This window comes from Cyprinus carpio, chromosome A22, assembly GCF_018340385.1.
Source record: "Cyprinus carpio isolate SPL01 chromosome A22, ASM1834038v1, whole genome shotgun sequence".
Classification (NCBI taxonomy): Eukaryota; Metazoa; Chordata; class Actinopteri; order Cypriniformes; family Cyprinidae; genus Cyprinus; species Cyprinus carpio.
Genome location: NC_056593.1, coordinates 6,243,229 through 6,260,728, shown reverse-complemented (window position 1 = coordinate 6,260,728; position 17,500 = coordinate 6,243,229). Strand labels below are relative to the sequence as shown.

General features: G+C 34.0%; 1 protein-coding gene across 1 annotated transcript in view; it reads left to right on the top strand.

Annotated features, from left to right (window-relative positions):
* Nucleotides 1-17,500, top strand: part of LOC109079623 (DNA annealing helicase and endonuclease ZRANB3-like) — a 55,331-nt gene that overhangs the window by 28,451 nt on the left and 9,380 nt on the right. The window contains 7 exon segments of the mRNA XM_042711733.1: nt 1,485-1,604; nt 4,547-4,666; nt 7,248-7,427; nt 7,717-7,881; nt 8,290-8,701; nt 14,123-14,347; nt 15,866-15,972. Of these exon segments, the coding sequence (XP_042567667.1) occupies nt 1,485-1,604; nt 4,547-4,666; nt 7,248-7,427; nt 7,717-7,881; nt 8,290-8,701; nt 14,123-14,347; nt 15,866-15,972 (1,329 nt within the window).

The following is a 17,500-nucleotide window of genomic DNA, read 5'->3' as shown; positions in this document are numbered from 1 at the left end:
GTTTGCCACTGAGACAATATCCTCTCTCTCTCAGGGCAGAAATGTGCGGTGTCAGGAATGGTGTCGCTTTTTGAAATCGCTGTTTTTGCCAAGCGAAAATGAGTGAACCGGAGCCACTGCGCACACGCATACACTCGAGGCTGTAAAAAAAAAAAAAAAAAAAAAAAAAAAGCCTCCTCGCTCCTTCACAGACAGTTTCGGGTGCCAATTAGGCGATATTAAAAAGGCAAAACTCTTCAGTAATGAGAAACCCGAGAGCAGCTTTGAAACTCAGGAAAAGAGGACTGGCTTCCGGCAAATGACTCGGTACGCTGTTCGTTTAACAACTACGCTAACCATAACGGGCATTAGCCGACGAGTTCATCTCGCAGTTTAGGGATTTTAAGGAGTTTTATGTTTGTTTTTTTTTTTGGAGAAGGAAATGCAGGTCTCACTGGATGAAAGGCGATTTGAGATTAAAGTGGCAAAGACAACACTGTTAAATGTAGTAAAATCGCAGCAGCACTCATGGCAGAAGCCCAGCAACAGCACTATAATAAAAGACACTGGTGTTTTATTAGCAAGTACATTTATAGACTAGATTTTTATAGAAGAAAACTACTAGGAAGGTTGCCAGGGAGCGAACTGGGCAAAAGATCAAGTCAAAAGATTGTTTGCTTCCAAAAAAAAAAATTTAATTAATAAATAAATAGTAAAAATATAATAATATTATAAATAAAATAGAGTTTTTTAAAGTAATTAATACATTCTGCAAAGGCACATTGTTTTGATCAAAAGTAAATGCATTTGTAATGTTACAAATTTTCTTTTTCGAAATAAATGCTTTGAACTTTCTATGTATCGAAGAACAAAATGTATTAGTTTGCACAAAAATATTAGGTAGCACAATGGTTTTCAACATTAATATTAATATGAGCATCAAATCAGCATATTAGAACGATTTCTGAAGGATCATGTGACACTGAAGACTGGAGTAATGATGCTGAAATTTCAGCTTTGCGTCACAGGAATAAATTACATTTTAAAATCCTTTAAAATAGAAAACAGTAATTCTAAATTGTATTAATGTTTCCACAATATTACTGTTTTTATTGTATTTTTGATTAAATAAATGCAGCCTTGGTGAGCAGAAGAGACTTTCAAAAATAAAAATAAAAAATCTATTTACAAAAAAAAAATACTGATCCCAAACTTTTGAAAAGTAGTGTATATAAAATATAAAATGAGATTTAGATATATTTTTTAAATGTATATATAACATTGTGACCATTTGTGTCAAATGTAGCATTCGTTCAGAACCAATTTCATGTGTCTAATTTTTAGACGTTAGATCTGAAACTTTCTTTTTTATAATTCATTTGGTACCGTATTAGAATGTTTGAATTTTTGGAATGTTTGAATTTTTAAATGTTAGAATTCCTAAACGACATTTTCTGGCTGGATCACGATATGATTTTTCTCTGTTTTCTTCCCATCTCTCTCAGGCCGGAGCGGTGAAGGACTATATAAAGATGATGTTGGAGACCGAACAGCTGAAGTTTCTGGTCTTTGCTCATCATCTCAGTATGCTGCAGGCGTGTACCGAGGCTGTCATCGAGGCCAAGGTGTGTGTGTGCGCTGAGACTCTTGTGAAAGCAAAAGTATGTCAGCACCTCAACCCTGTTCATTAAATCAGCCAGCAGCAAAGCCTGTCACACCGCCGTCCCAACACACACACACTGACCCATTCAGAGAGAGAAAGAGAGGTGGATGTTTGTGTGTGTGTGAGCTGAATGAGAGATAAGGCCAAAAAAGTGTTTGTGTGAAAGAGAAAAAAAACGAATGAAAGGGCTTGACAGCACTAAAGGAGGTGAAGGAGAGCGTGTTGATTCCCTGGGTTGAGTTCATTCTTTGCTTTAACACATTCCCTCAGTAGGGCACTGGTTCATTCTTATGGCAAAAGAATAGGTCAGAGCCTTGCTGTCAATCAGGTGAGTGTGTGTATATAAACCACTAGTTTAAAAGTTATATTAGAAACAATTTTCATGCAAAAATGTCAATATTGGCGTCATTTACTCACCGCTGTTGCTGAAAATCTAAACTTTCTTTATTCTGATGAGCAAAATTAGAGAAATTGAATATTGTGCCATTGGAAAGATTCAAAATGATTTATAAAAGTATCATAAAAATAGTCCATACGACTCGTGTGCTATATTTCAGGTCTTCTGAAGTCCTCTTGATATCCATCCTAAACTCTTTGATAGCATTTCATGCAGTAACGATGTCCAATTCATGAATTAAATGGTTCTTTTGAGTTGGAGCTTTGAGAGAGTTGAATTTGAGAAACTGATCAGGGCTGCATTTCCAAAAAACATTGTAAGCCTAAGTTGATCATAGCTCCATTGGTTTCAATGTACTTACGATGCTTTTGGGAAACGCAGCCCAGTATGTTTTTAATCAAATTAGTCAAACAAATTTTTGTGAACTGGATCAACTGATTCAGTATTTTTTCTTTTGGTAAAAAGTAAATTAAGTTTGAAAACCTGATCAATTTGGTTTTTTTGTGAGTTTGTTTTTATTATTATGTATAACCTGGATCAACTGATTCAGTATTTTTTCTTTTGGTAAAAAGTAAATTAAGTTTGAAAACCTGATCAATTTGGTTTGTAAATGAATAGTTCAGACTAATTTTTTGAACTGGATCAACTGATTCAGTCATTGTTATTTCAGTAAAATGTGAGTCAAGTTTGAGAACCTTATCAAATTGGTTTGCAAATGAATCACTCAGACTGATTTTGTAAACTGGATCAAATGATTCAGTAATTTTGATCCTGACCAATTCGTTTTGTAAATTAATCATTCAAAATGATTTTTTTTTAACTGAATCAAGTGATTCAGTAATTTTTCTTTTAGTAAAAAGTGATTTGAGTTAGAAAACCTGATCAGTCAGGTTTGTAAATGAATTATTCAGACTCATTTTGTGAACTGGATCGATCGATTCAGTCATTTTTCTTTCAGTAAAAAGAGAGTTGAGAACCTGATCAATTTGGTTTGTAAACGAATCATGCAGATTTGTTTTGTGAACTGGATCAACTGATGTAGTCATTTTTCTTTGTTGAGTTGGAGTTGGAGAACTTGATCAGTCAGGTTTGTAAATGAATTATTCAGACTGATTTTGTGAACTGGTATCAAGTCATTCCTTTATTTCAAAGTCTGGTTTATAAGCTAATTATTTTGAGTGGTTTTATAATCTGGATCAAACGATTCAGTAATTTTTCTTTATATTAAAAAATGTGGACAAATAAATACATATATTTATTACATTATAATTATTATATATTCTATTCATTTTATAATATTTATTTATTTAATTATAAAAAAACAAAAAAAACATGAAATTATCAAGAAGTATCAGGTGATTTCCTGGCCTGGAAAAGTCATAGAAATTAATTACATTTTTAAGATTATGGAAACAGTATGGACATAAAAACTGTGGTTTATTTAAATTCAGATGTATTTATACATTATATAATTTGGTCCATTTCACAAAACCAGACTTTTAAAAATCTTACTGATCAGGTTCTCAAAATCAGCTCACTGACTCGATGATCCAGGTCTAAAAAATTCATCATAAACTTTGGTGTGACTCAGACTTCTGTGCACTTCTGAATGGTATCGGCCCAAAACTTGCATTGCATCACTTGACAAATCCATTTTTGTTGTCTAACAGACATTTTATCAGAGCTGTTGATTCATCTTTTACCACGATCCATTCCTCTTGTGCCTGTTCACACAGCGGCACGCTGAAAACACTTTGCACCCTAAAGAGCGCGGCTGGTTGCCGACACGGTGTCTTCACAGATGTCTCTCTGTTTTAATGAGAGCTTGTTTTGTCAATTTCCTCTTCTTTTTGGCCCCCAGCCCCCTCTTTTCCTCCATCTCTCTCTCACTTTCTTGTTTTGCTGCTCTCTGGCCAGACGTTTGATCCCAGACACTGTGAAGATTTTCTTCTGCTTTTTCTTTTTTATCTGTCCTGCCGTTAATTGGTACTTATGAATCTTATGGGGGAAGAAGGGGCCTCGCACCAGCAGGTGTGATCGCACACGCTCCGACGTTCTCACACCTGTCACGCTCCTCACACCCCGAGCGAGAGATGGGAAGTTAGGCGGGAAGCTAAAATTAACACGGGTGCGAAAATTTCTGAAGTTGAGCGAGGCAGAAAGAGAAAGGTGTTGTACACCGCTTCACCTGTGTTTTACAGCTGTCAGATGATGGTAGGGAAGATGATAATGCCAAAAACGTACTAAAAAGTTGCCAACTGCCAACTCTGGATGTGTCACATTCGCAGTAAGTTTCGACTTGAGTGCATTAATGCTCTCTGAACAACCACAGATCTGCAAAACTCAGTCTTTATTGCGTCAATGGATGGTTATGAGTTTTGTTACTTCTCGCAATGCTTTTAGTTGGAAGGGATTTTGATTTAAAGGTGCAATTTTTGCCTTAATTACAAAGCTTTTACGCATAAATAAAAGAATGAAAATGTACTTTAGACTCTCTTCTTTTCCAGGCTAGTTATATCCGCATCGATGGCAGTGTTCCATCTGCAGAGAGGATCCAACTTGTGCATCGTTTTCAAAACGATCCAGACACGCGTGTGGCCATACTAAGTATACAGGCAGCTGGACAGGTAAACAATCTTGTAACACCTCAACCTTATGAGCATTGTACTGCTGTTTGTTAATCCTCACACAACCTTTTAATAGTTCCTTGTAACATCCATATTTCTTCTAACATCCACTCTCTTCTTCTTTACACTTCATGCAAGCTTGTAACACCCCAACATTGTAATCATAGTTATGTTTTGAAATGCTTTATACAGCCTTGTAACATCTCTGCTGCGTAAACGTTGGTAACATTCCACTGTACAGTAATCATTCTATTCAGCTGAAAATGCTTTAAACAACCATGTAACATCTCCACCTTGTAAACATTGTAACATTCATTTACATAAATATATCACATAACCTCGTAACAGTCAACCTCGTAATCATTTTAACATTCCTTTATATAGTATGTCTCACAACCTCGTAATACTCAAGCTCAAAATCGCTAAGTTGAAAATGCATCAAACAACCTTGTAACATCTTCACTTCATAAACACTGTAACATTCCTCTATAAGACCATGTAACAGTCAACCTCATAATCATTTTCACATACCTCCACACTGTATGTCTCACAACCTCGTAACACTGAATACTGTAAAAAAAAATTCTGTCATTCATTCATTGTAACACTTAACCTCATAACAAGTTTTAACTCATTACAAGTTACTTTGTTTCACATAACCTTGTGAAATCTCCAACATTGTAACATTCCTCTATGTAGTATGTTACAAACTCGTAACGCTGAAATTTTAATGCTCCCAAACATTGAATATATCATACTGTTCTATACTGTTCTTATTTACACTTAAAGCAGACTTCTATCATCTTAACGTCACAAACATTGTAATGTTAGTTTGTATGCCACACAACCTTGTAACACCTTGATGTCATAAACTACACAGCCTCATTACACTAGTACTTTGTAAACACTGAACTGTTCGTTTATTCTTCTCAAACACTGTTGTTCATAACATTTCACAAAACCTTGTAAAACCTCAACCTTGTAAACGTACCTTGTAGCATCTCAAACACTTTATCATCATTCAACAATGTTTTGAATAACCTCATAACACCTCAATCTTGTTACATCATACTGTTATTCTTTATTCCCCATGCAACCTTATTGTAACACCCTCAAGTGTCAACCTCAATAACTACATTTTTCGATCAAGTGAAATATTACTGTCATACTATATGATGTATACTATTCTTCTATATAGTATGTCACAACCTCGTAACACTCAACCTTGTAAACACCATACTATTATTTGTTACACTTTACACAATTTTGTAAATACATTATGTTATTATTTAAACTAGGGATGCACCATATTAGGTGTTGCCGATATCCGATATGCCGATATTTTTCAAATCATTTTGGCCGATAACCAATAATATATTTCCCTTTGTTTTTAAAACAACACCAAGTCTCTCCTGTGCAGAAATTATAAACAAATTATTTTTAATTTTGGTTAGTTTTGAGCAAAAACTTATTTGTAAGAAGTAATAAACATTATAAAAGTTCTGTATTAAATGAGAATACATTGAAAGCCTTGAAAATAACTGTAATAAAATCAGTCTCTGCTGTTTTTTTCCAAAGAAGATGCAGTTGACCCTTAACATTTTATTTGTAGATTTAACATTAAAAGAGCTGTAAAAAAAAAAAAAATCTAAACATCTTTAAGAGCTCCTTGTATTTAAGTTTTCATAATCCATTTGGAAAAATATAACGTATTACTGAATAAATCCGTATATAAAGTTATTTAATTTAAAAGTGTCATGTTTGTGATTTTTATTCATGTAAGGTATAGCTTCTGACTCAAAACAGAATCATGATTTTATAACATTGATACTGCTTTATTTATTCAGAAACACAAGTATCTTAATGTTATTTGTTTATTTCATTATAAAGATGCCAACAGCGCCCCCCAAGTAAATAAATCCGGTAAGGCATTAGGACCCGGGGAAGGCTGCTGCTGCTGCACTACTAGAAAGTGTTGACTCTCTTGCACACCGGACGCATCGTTGTGTACGTGCATTCTCAGATTAAATGTGGCAATCCAAAATGTGAATCAAAACATCCTTCAGACAAAAGTTCGCTTCAATAACAAACACACTGCTGATGTGATTTTATCACTGTCACACCCTGAGCACATGTGAGCTATTAGTTTTATCGGCAAGACATTGGCAAAAAAAAATTTAGTCTAATTCCGATAACACTTCGAAATAAATGTTTTTAAATAGTTTGATTGTATCTTACTTTGTAACACTTCAACCCCTGATAAATTTATACATCACACAGTCTTGCAACATTCAACATTATTTACATTGTACTGTTCTTATTTGTAACACCTGTTGTTCGTAACATTTCACGCAACCGTGTAAAACCTCAACCATAAACGTATGGCATGTGGTTCAGACGTTACAAGGTACGTTTAATCATGACACAATCCATTATGTTTCACACAACTTCAATCTCATAACATCTCACTGTGTTTTTTATTTACTCAACCTTGTAACACTTTCTAGCATGTCAACCTCAGTAACTTCACATGCAAATGTTGCCGTCATACTGTATGTAACCTGAATCTCCTTGTGCTCAGGGTCTGACATTTACGGCTGCGTCTCACGTGGTCTTTGCCGAACTCTACTGGAACCCAGGACACATCAAACAAGCAGAGGACAGAGCACATCGCATAGGGCAGACCACGACGGTACACATCCACTACCTCATCGCCAAAGGAACCTTTGACACCGTCATGTGGACCATGTTAAACAGAAAGGTAGCTCAACCTTCAGATAAGAAAAAAATTGTGACCTTCAATATTCATAGTTGCACTCAAAAAGTTTCACTGTCATTTCATGAAAATTTTTATAGATTACTTTAAATGTACAGTTTTGAATTGGTGCGTACTTAGTTTACAGACTTGCCGAAGTGCTTCTAAAATAATCAATATGTAATGTCTTGGGACTAAGTTAAGTGGCAACACAATATCTACTGTAAACTTCGGAGAGACTTGTTTGGAAAATTTACTTTCATTTGCTGAGACTCTTACAAATGATATTGGACAGGAAACGGTTACGGGCAGCGCTTTGAACGGAAAGAAGGAGTATTTGAAAGCTGAGGTGGGAGACCAAGAGAAATGGGACTTTCTGAATTTTGCTAAGGCGTGGACGCCAAGCGACACCATGAAAGGTGACTCTGAGGACGACAAGGACGGAATTTTCTTTTCTCACGTATGTAAACCGCGGTGACTCTGAGGACGACAAGACGTCACATGTGGGTTGTCACGACTGCCAAGCCGACAAAAAAACGAATATGCTTATATGAAAAAAAATTCACAAATTACACAACATGCAGTGAAATTTGCCGTTTTCCATTATGGCAAATGAAATTATTATTTTCATAATCTTTATTATGATAGATTCTTCATTGCTAGTTAAAGAACTGGTACTTCTGATATCCAGAACTAATGATATCCCAAAACTTCATACCTCTAGTCAGAGAAACCTGAACCTCACAAAGTGCTTTTTCTCTCTGAAGTGTCTTTGGTTTCATCACTTTGCTGTCATGAGATAAAGTTTCTTAGCCTCAAACACTTTGTGTGTCACAAAAAGTGTTCTTTTTCTTTCTATCCGGCACAGTTTGAAAGGGACAAGCAGCACGACATCCGATCGTTCTTTTCCCCCTCTATGAACAAAGAAAAGAAGAGGAAACGAACTGAGGATCCATCCTCTGATGGATCTCCTCTCCCCCAATTAACCGAGGGGGCGGAGCCTGTTCGGACTCAGGAGATCCAGAGCTCTGATTTGAAGGCCGACCAGGGGGAGGATTTTTCCCCGCAGGTGAAGCGGTTTAGGCAGGTTAGCCCCTTATTGCGACGCGGGAGTAAGAAGAGCCCCCTGTCGTCCTTGTGCACCACCCCCCAAAGGCTCTTGGCGGGACTACAGGTGCCCCGCCACAATCAGAAGTGGAACTGTTCAGCATGTACGTTCTCCAACAGTGGACTGCTGCTACACTGCGAGATGTGTGAAAGTCCACGAAATGCGCAAAAAGGTGAAATCTACAGTATACACACAAACCATTGTCTATAAATTAGTTTTTACTAATGTCTGCTTTATTTTACAAAAAAACTGCATCCTGCATTTGAACAAACTTAGTCATATAACTGGTTCTGCACCGTCCGTCCTATGGCCTTGTTGGCTTGTTTAGGACTTGTACTGTTAAAATTTAGACTTGGTGAACAGGGCGAAAATTCTAATATGGAGAACATTTATTTAACTTGCCGCATAGCAACGTGTTCAAAATCGCTCAGGAAATCTAAGCAAGTACTTTAGCAACACCCTTGGCAACTACAATATGCTAAAAACTATTTCAAAACTGCTTAGCAACATCCTGACATTATAGCAGTTATGGCACATTTTCTTAATTTATAATGGGGTCTAAAATTCTAAGACCACTAGTGACTTCTAGTTGACATTTTTAAAAATGTAAAATAATTAATTTTAAATAATTAAAATTATTGGCTTCTAGTTGACATTTTTAAAATGTAAAATAATTAATTTTAAATAATTCAATACATTTTATTAAATTAACTAAATTATTTCCTCGATTTGTATAGTTTTTTTTTTTTTTTTTTTTTCGTGTAGCATAATAAGTTTAATAGAAGTTATTTTAACAATTTAAAAATGCCTTTTTTTGTCTTGTTAGTGACAGTAGTGAAATCAAAAAATATATTCATTAATAAATAATTTTTATATAGATTAAAAAAAACCTTGTATTTGGTTTGTCTTTTGTGTTAATCCTATAACATATTAAATAAATATTAAAGTGTTAGATTTTTTATTTTATTAACAATTGATTTTTGAAATATACTTATATATATATTATGCATATTATTTTTATACATAAAACATTTTTTTGCATGTAACATAAGATTAATGAGAAGTTATTTTAACAACATACATAAAAAATGTTAAGAATGTCTTAGCATATTGTTTGTCTTTTGTGTCAATGGCAGTTGCACGCAAATCCTAAAACATTTACTTACTTGTCTAAATTAGATTTTGAACCCCAGATTTTCAGTTTGGTCTGGGACTTTTAGGCCCCTTCGTATTTGAAGGGCTTTATTAAGGCACGGCTGATCCAGGGCCCTGATCCTCAGTAAAGCGATGTTGAAGCCTTCCTCCCCTCTTTTGCTGAACTTACGAGAGAAAGCAAATATGAAAGAACAACAGGCAGAAACATTCTGAAGAAAAATAAGGAGGTGTGCGCGCTGAACGACAGAAATAGATCAGATTGAAAATGACTCATTATCACGGCCACAGTGAGGCGGAATGGATTTTGGCACCTGTCAAATCAAGAATGCCGCTTTCGTTCAGCGTCACCACTGGAAAACTTTGAGAAATCTTCGTAAGCTTTGTTTTCAATGCCATCGATCAGATCGTCAGCCTGTCTTCTGACAACAGGCTGGTGATGCAAAATCAAACACAGAGATATAAGCACACACCAGGCCAGCTGTTGCTGTCTTATTATTACACGTACATCTGTGTGTGTGTTTGTCCGCCACAAGCTGTACACACATACACTCAAAACTAACTATATGTTTTCTTTGTTCTTTAAATGAATAGTTCACCTAAATGAGAAAAATTTGATTGTTTATTCACCCTCATGACAATTGTATTTATTATTTATTATTATTTATTTATTCATGCATTCATTTTTGCCATGGAAAAACACCATGACGTCAAGGTGTTGCTTAGTAGTTGCTAAGGTGTTTTAAATAGCTTTAGTATGTTTCTGTGTGGTTGCTATGGTTTTCTGAGTGGCGTTTCTATGTGGTTCTTTATGGTGGGTCACTGTCACAGTGACTATAGCAATAATTAATGACTGTAAAACTTTATTAATATGAATTATGTCAACTAAACCATATTTAAAGCACAGAAGACTTAGGTCATATGAGTAACTAAATGGCTTTCAAATGCAGATGGCTCTCACTTACAGTACAGTGGCACTGTTAAATTAGAGCAGTTGCATGCAGCACATATCTGATTCTATCAGCTTGTTATGATGCAGCAGTTGATTGTGGGCAGAGATGAGTATCAGTTGACTGTAAATTAGATAATTGTAGCATGTGTTTGAACTTAATTTGAGGCGTGTAAAGAATTTGCTTCTGAGAGAAACCAAGCAGCTTCCAGACTCGCAAAATCAGACACCAAGAATACTGATGGAAACGCTGTCATGGGCATATATTTACACAACTCAAGGTGTTAATGCATTCAAAACTTTCAGTATGATCTGCACATCATTCACTGCAGTCCTCTGAAAACTCCCATCATGGATCAACTTAGCCTTTAAATGTTTGGTAAACCTTTCTTTCATTCTTTCTTCCTTCATTTAATCAGGCAAGTCACTTAAGAACAAACTCTTATTTACAACAACAGCCTGAGATGCTTTTATGGGAAATCTGAAATAAATAACCCTAATCTAACAATCTGTATTTTATTCACTGCAATCCTCTGAAAACTCCCATAATGCATCAGTTTGGACCTTCATAAAACAGTTGTGTGTATGTATGTATGTGTGTGTGTTTTTATATATATATATATATATATATATATATATATATCTATATATATATATATAATATATATATATATATATATATATATATATACACACACAATTTTATATATTTAACTATTATATATACACTGTAGTTTGTTTCATATATTTAGTTTATTTTTTTATTATTATATTTTATCTATTTATTGTATGTTTTACAAGAGTGGAGTGACATTTAGTTGTTCTTCCTGTACTTTTACAGATCCATGCTATTTTGCAGAAATATTTGATAATATTTTTGCCTTTTTTCAAATAATTTTAAATTATTAAAAAAAAAATATATTTATATATATTTATTTATTATTGATCTGGCCTTGTTAAAGGCAAAAAAAAAAAGAAAGCAAGAAAATAAACCTCTGTGACCTTCGTAAAACTTTTTATAATTTATTATTATTATTATTATTATTATTATTATTATTATTAATTTTTGCCTATGGGGAGTGGCATTTACAGATCTACAATCATAATATAATACATTTATTATTTAAAAAAAATTATATACATTTTTATATTTTACAATTATATTATTTAATCTTTTTTAACAATATAATGTTTTACAATTTAATACAATTGACCTATTATTAATTTTCTTATCTTTAAGGCAGTTCATTGAACTTTCATTTACTGCTCTCCTCTGTAAAATCCCATCATGCATCAGTTTATTCATTTCGACCTTCTGTAAACCTTCCTTTTGAAACAGAAAAAAACTGAATCCAAGAAAGCGAGCGTTTAAGAACGCAGCACATTTGCCCTTGCCTTTTACAGATCTGTGATCATAAAGTGGGCGTCGTTGTAAACTGCCCCGGTTTACACAGCTTATATCATCCAGTGCATGATCTGCATATTATTCTCAGTCTGAACCTTTCAGTATTCATTTCTCCTGAAGGAAAGCAGCGAGCTTACGAATACGTCCTGGACCGTTACAGATTGGTGGACACAAAGGTGGCCCCGTAGAGCCACTCCAGACAGTGATAAGGGTTCAGCTACGCAGCAGGAGTTGTTTTCTGCTAGTGTCTGGCTTTCTTTTGGCGAGCCAGCTCGTTAAGAGACAGCACAGCAGTGGAGCTTTTATTCAGCTTCTCACAAATTCAGCTGACATTTTAGAAGATCCATACGAGACCTTTCAGTGAGAGCGAGAGTGAGAAGGAGAGGGCGAGAAAGAAAGGGTAATGCAAAGCTCGGAGGGGATGGTGTGAAAAAGAAGAGCGATAGAATCCGAAAAGGGAAAGCGAACGAGCGAATCAGAGGTGTGGAAATTCATTAGCAGCCCTCGAAGGAAGACAATCGCAATTATCAAACTCCTCCACAGCCTCGCGGAGCCAAATAAACCACCAACATCAAACTTCGTCCAGTCACGTTTTTGACGATCGTTCCCCTCGGGGAGACAACAGCTATGAGACAGATAATGCATTTCAGCGCCTCGACATCATAAAGATGCTTTTCTGAGATGGAAGAGCACAAGGGAGGTTTTAAATGTAGATAGTGTTTTATTTCCCCCCGCCGTGTCGTGTGGCGCCATATGGCAGAGAGATGTGAAACTGCTGGTCTGAGGGAAGGAAATCAGTCAAACGCAAAACAGACAGCATCTGTTCCTAGCTCAGTGTGCTCCACGTTAACGGCGGCGCTTGTTCGTGTCCTTCCCATCAGACGACTCTGTGGGTGTGAGCTCCCAGCCAAAGGCCCGCATTAAAGACAGGGCTCAAGAAATGAAATGAAAATGTAATCATTTACTCACTCCTCACTCACAAAAACTAATTTCGAATAATGTCCTGGTCGCTCTTTTCCATCCAACTACAATGAGCTTTCACCACTAACTCCTGAAGGTGACCAACCTGCTTTATATAAGATTAATATTGTTTAATTCAAAGAAAGCATTTGAAAAAGTTGAATACATTCCAAAAATAAATTGCAAAATAAATAAAAGTAGTTTATCCAAGCAACACATCAAAACAGTAATAAGAAACAAAATTACTTGTGAAAAATGTTTCCTATTGAATGTACAGTGGTGTAGCTATATGGGGGTGTATATCATTTACCTAACAGTATATATTTTAATTTTTAATTTTAATATTTTAATTTTATATTTATATTTGAATTTATTACTTTAAAAAAATGGATAAAGATGGTTTATTGTATTTATTTTTTTATTTATATTGTATAATTGATTAATAGTATTTTTTTTTTTATTAAACTAATAAAATTAAATTAATTAACAGTAATTAATTTAAGGTTGCCGTTAATGTATTTATATATAATAAAACTGGATATTTGATTATATAATAGTATATTTTTCATTAAAAACATAATTTAATTTAAATTACAATTAAATAAAAAAAAAAACATCGCTGGATGTTTGATTAGTACTATATTTTTATTTAAAAAAATAATTAAATTACAGTAATTCATTAAAAATCAATACATGGTGCTATTCATTGTAATTTTATACAATGAAATAGGATGTTTTATTATATAATAGTATTTTTTATTAAAAAGTAAAAACTTAATGCACTGGATATTTGATTAATAGTTTATATTTATTTATAATAATAAAATTAAATTACTGTAATTCATTAAAACCTCAGTACATGGTGATATTTATTGTATTTATATATAATAAATGTGTATTTAATTATTTAAGTTTAGTATTTAACATTATAACATTTGTACATATCATTTACAAAATTTTCCCCTCTTCTTTTGTGTCCCATGGAAGAAATTAAGTCATAATTTTAGTTTTTGGGTGAAACCAGACTAGTTTTGTGCTAGTTGAAACACAACTGATGTTATCGTTTACAACAGTGAACTGAAGTTGACCCTATAAATGAAACCTGTATTTCTTTCTCTGTCCATTAGCTCCCAGCACACCTTCATCATTACCGGAGCACCCGTCATCCTCCTCATCACTCACTGATTCAGACCACGAACGCGAACAGACCACCCCCAGCACCCCACAAACCCCGCCTGCATGTCTAACCCAGCGGGCCAATCAGGATGTGGCAGAAATGCATTTAAATGCATCACAAGAAACACAACGAAAGGATGAATTCAACCCTCAAACACACTCCAGAGGTGATCCAGGTCTGTTCCAAACACACTGCCGCCACTTTCAGGAATTTCATATTAAATGAACAATTCACCCTCATGTGGAAGTTCTCCTATCATTTACTTTAGATCAGTCGATATTGTTTATGAGCGATACTAATTGTCAAATAACCAGTATGAAGAACGGATACTAATATAATAATTAGTTTTTTTCTTATCTCTATTTTGTGGGTGTAAAGAGCATTTTTTAAGAGTATTGCATTGAATAATAATTTAATTAAAAAGATAAAGACGTTTGAATACATTTAATAAAAATACAAATACAATCAAATATTGTATATGCAAGCAATATCAGTTAAAAAAAAAAAGTCAAGCAGTTGATAACGTTTTTAACCGATATTTGATATTCCAGTTATTTTTTACCTTAAAACTTGTATGACTTTATTTCCGTCTAAGTTTTGACGAATGTTCAAGCTACTTTTTTTCCATACTACGAAAGCAGTTTATGAGACATGAGATTTCAGCACCAATTATACAGAAACTCAAGATATTAGTTTCATTTAATTCATTTTATTATTTAAAAAATATATTTTAAATGTATTCAAAATTTTATTTGTATATTTATTAATCTTTTAGATTTAAAATTCATTTTATTATTTAAAAAATATATTTTAAATGTATTCAAAATTTTATTTGTATATTTTAATATGATAAAAAATATTACATTTTATTTAAAAAATAAAATAAAAAGTAAATAAATAAAAGCTGGAAATCTGAATGACTTTCTTTTTGTCAGAGTTTTCCTTTTATAAAAGTTAAGAGTTACAAGACATGAAATTTCACAGTCATCAAATCTGAAAAGCAGCAAAGAGCAGCTTGGGCATTTTGTGAAATATCTCTTTCTTTAAGAGGAAATATCAGCCCTCGATGACAAAATTACCTTCTAAGAACAATTTCACAGTTGCGTCACTGCAGCTAAGAGCACGTCTGCGTGAAATATGGATAATAACAGGCCATTTCAAAGCTAGACAATCAACGAGCGTTCACCTTTCTTATAAAGAGTGCAATTTTCAGACACTGCTGGGTTTGTCTTAACGCCCACCTTTACGACACGCACACAGAATCCCAGCTTCCCACCAGCATACAGTAAGCATAATGGCTCTTTAATAACATGGTGTGATTGGCCAGCCAGCGACAGCTCTGCTATTTTCGTCCGCGGTAGGGTTCTGGTAACTAAGCCTCATGGGGCGTCTTTACAGCGAGCCTGACCCAAATGAATGTAGAACAGCTCTGTGGGACGAAATCCGGACGAATCCGATTTCTCCGAACAGCGGGATGGTTTGAGGTCACTCCGTACCTGCTGAATTTTAGTGTTCGTTAGAGTGCTCGTTTCTGCTGTGCACCACCTGACCTTTATCAGCCGCCGGTACAGAGCATAATGATCACCCGCTCTTCTCTTCCTCTCATTGCCCTGTTCTCTTTTTACCTCCTATTAGTCATTGCGACTTTCCCGTCATGTCTACCTCCCTCTCGCTCTCTTTCTTTCTCCGATAGCTAATCAGGTTCACACTGAAAAGGAGTCGGACGACTCTGTTCCCGTGTACGACTGTCTGAAGTTCTGTGCCAGCAAAAACACGGACAGGATCTTCATCTACGACAAGGTATAACAACCAAACATTGTCAGTGTTGCAATAAAGCATTTTGACTCATTTGATTGTGAGCATTGTGAGTTTTAATAGCGTATCTTGCCATCAAAATGGCACTTCATTTCTTTGAATCAGTTGAAATGAATCATGTGTTTCAGTGAATTGAATCAAGTGTTATAATTCAGTTCATTTGCTGGAAAAAGCAACTGCTTGGGGTTGAATTCAGCGTTTGAACCAACAGTTGATCTAAAATCATCTTTAAAGCACTGCAGAAAAGAAACTAGATAAACTAGTTGGCTTTACTAGTAAGGATTTTTAGTAAAGATTAGGATTGGTAAGGATTAGAATAGTCAAGATTTTTTTCTTTCATAGTTGCGCCAAGAGATTTATACTCAGCCTGCCTTTGATTTCACTGCCTCTGAATTTTTTACAATTGTTTAATTTTTAATAATATTTTTATGTAATTATTTTAAATGATGCATATTTTGTTTATAAATGTAGAACTGTGTATTTAATATTAAAAAATTTTATTTACTTTACATTTTACATTTTTAAATTTATAAATTGTCGAATTATACATATGTAAATTATAAATATAAGTAAAATATAAATGTAATTTTTAAAATGCGTAATATTTTTTAATAATAAAATATATAGTATTATTTAATATTTTATTTTAAAAATGTTATGCATTCAAGAAATTTATATTTTATTAATGTGTGTAATATTAGCAGTTAGTATTCCATATTTTTCATTATTATATATATATATATATATATATATATATATATATATATATATATATATATATATATATAAAAAAATTTCAATTTGTATTATATTATATTATAATTTTACAGAAACTCCATAAATTCATAACACTTCTGCTGGTAATGATGGCATATGGTATTTCTGGAAATTTTGAGAGAACGAAAAAAATTGCATTGGAGTACAAGTCACGTTTTATTATTACATTCAGAAATAAAGTAAAATACAAAAACTTAACAAGCATTATAAACAATATAAACATGTATTTTCGTTTTTAAAAAATTCCAGAAAATAAGGTACACTTGAATATTGCTGTTGATTTGTCTTGTTTTTTGTTTTGTTTTGTTTTGACCTATTCTTACTGGTGCGATTACAAGTAATTCTTTTGACTAAATCTCATCCATGTTAGCCAGTCATTTAACTAACTGACATCTTGATAAGCAGAATTCACAACCAAAAGTCATAGAAAACCAAATGTTTAAGTATGCAAGCCACAAAAAAGCACTTCTATTCTTCAAATTCATCAGGATTTCTTCTATACGGAACCAACCCGGATCTGCATCAGAAGCTCTAATATGAGAACTACCTTAAACATTTTCTCCATCGAGTCCTGAGCACACGGTGGGATGGCCAGAGTTTCCAGTGTTAATCTGAGGGCAAATAAAGTGTTGAAATCTCCCAGTCCTCGTTTGTACAGCGTTACGCTGGGATTCTCATAGTTCTCTGCAACTGTATTAAATGGAAGCAGATATAAGCAGGGGGCCCCTAACTGACT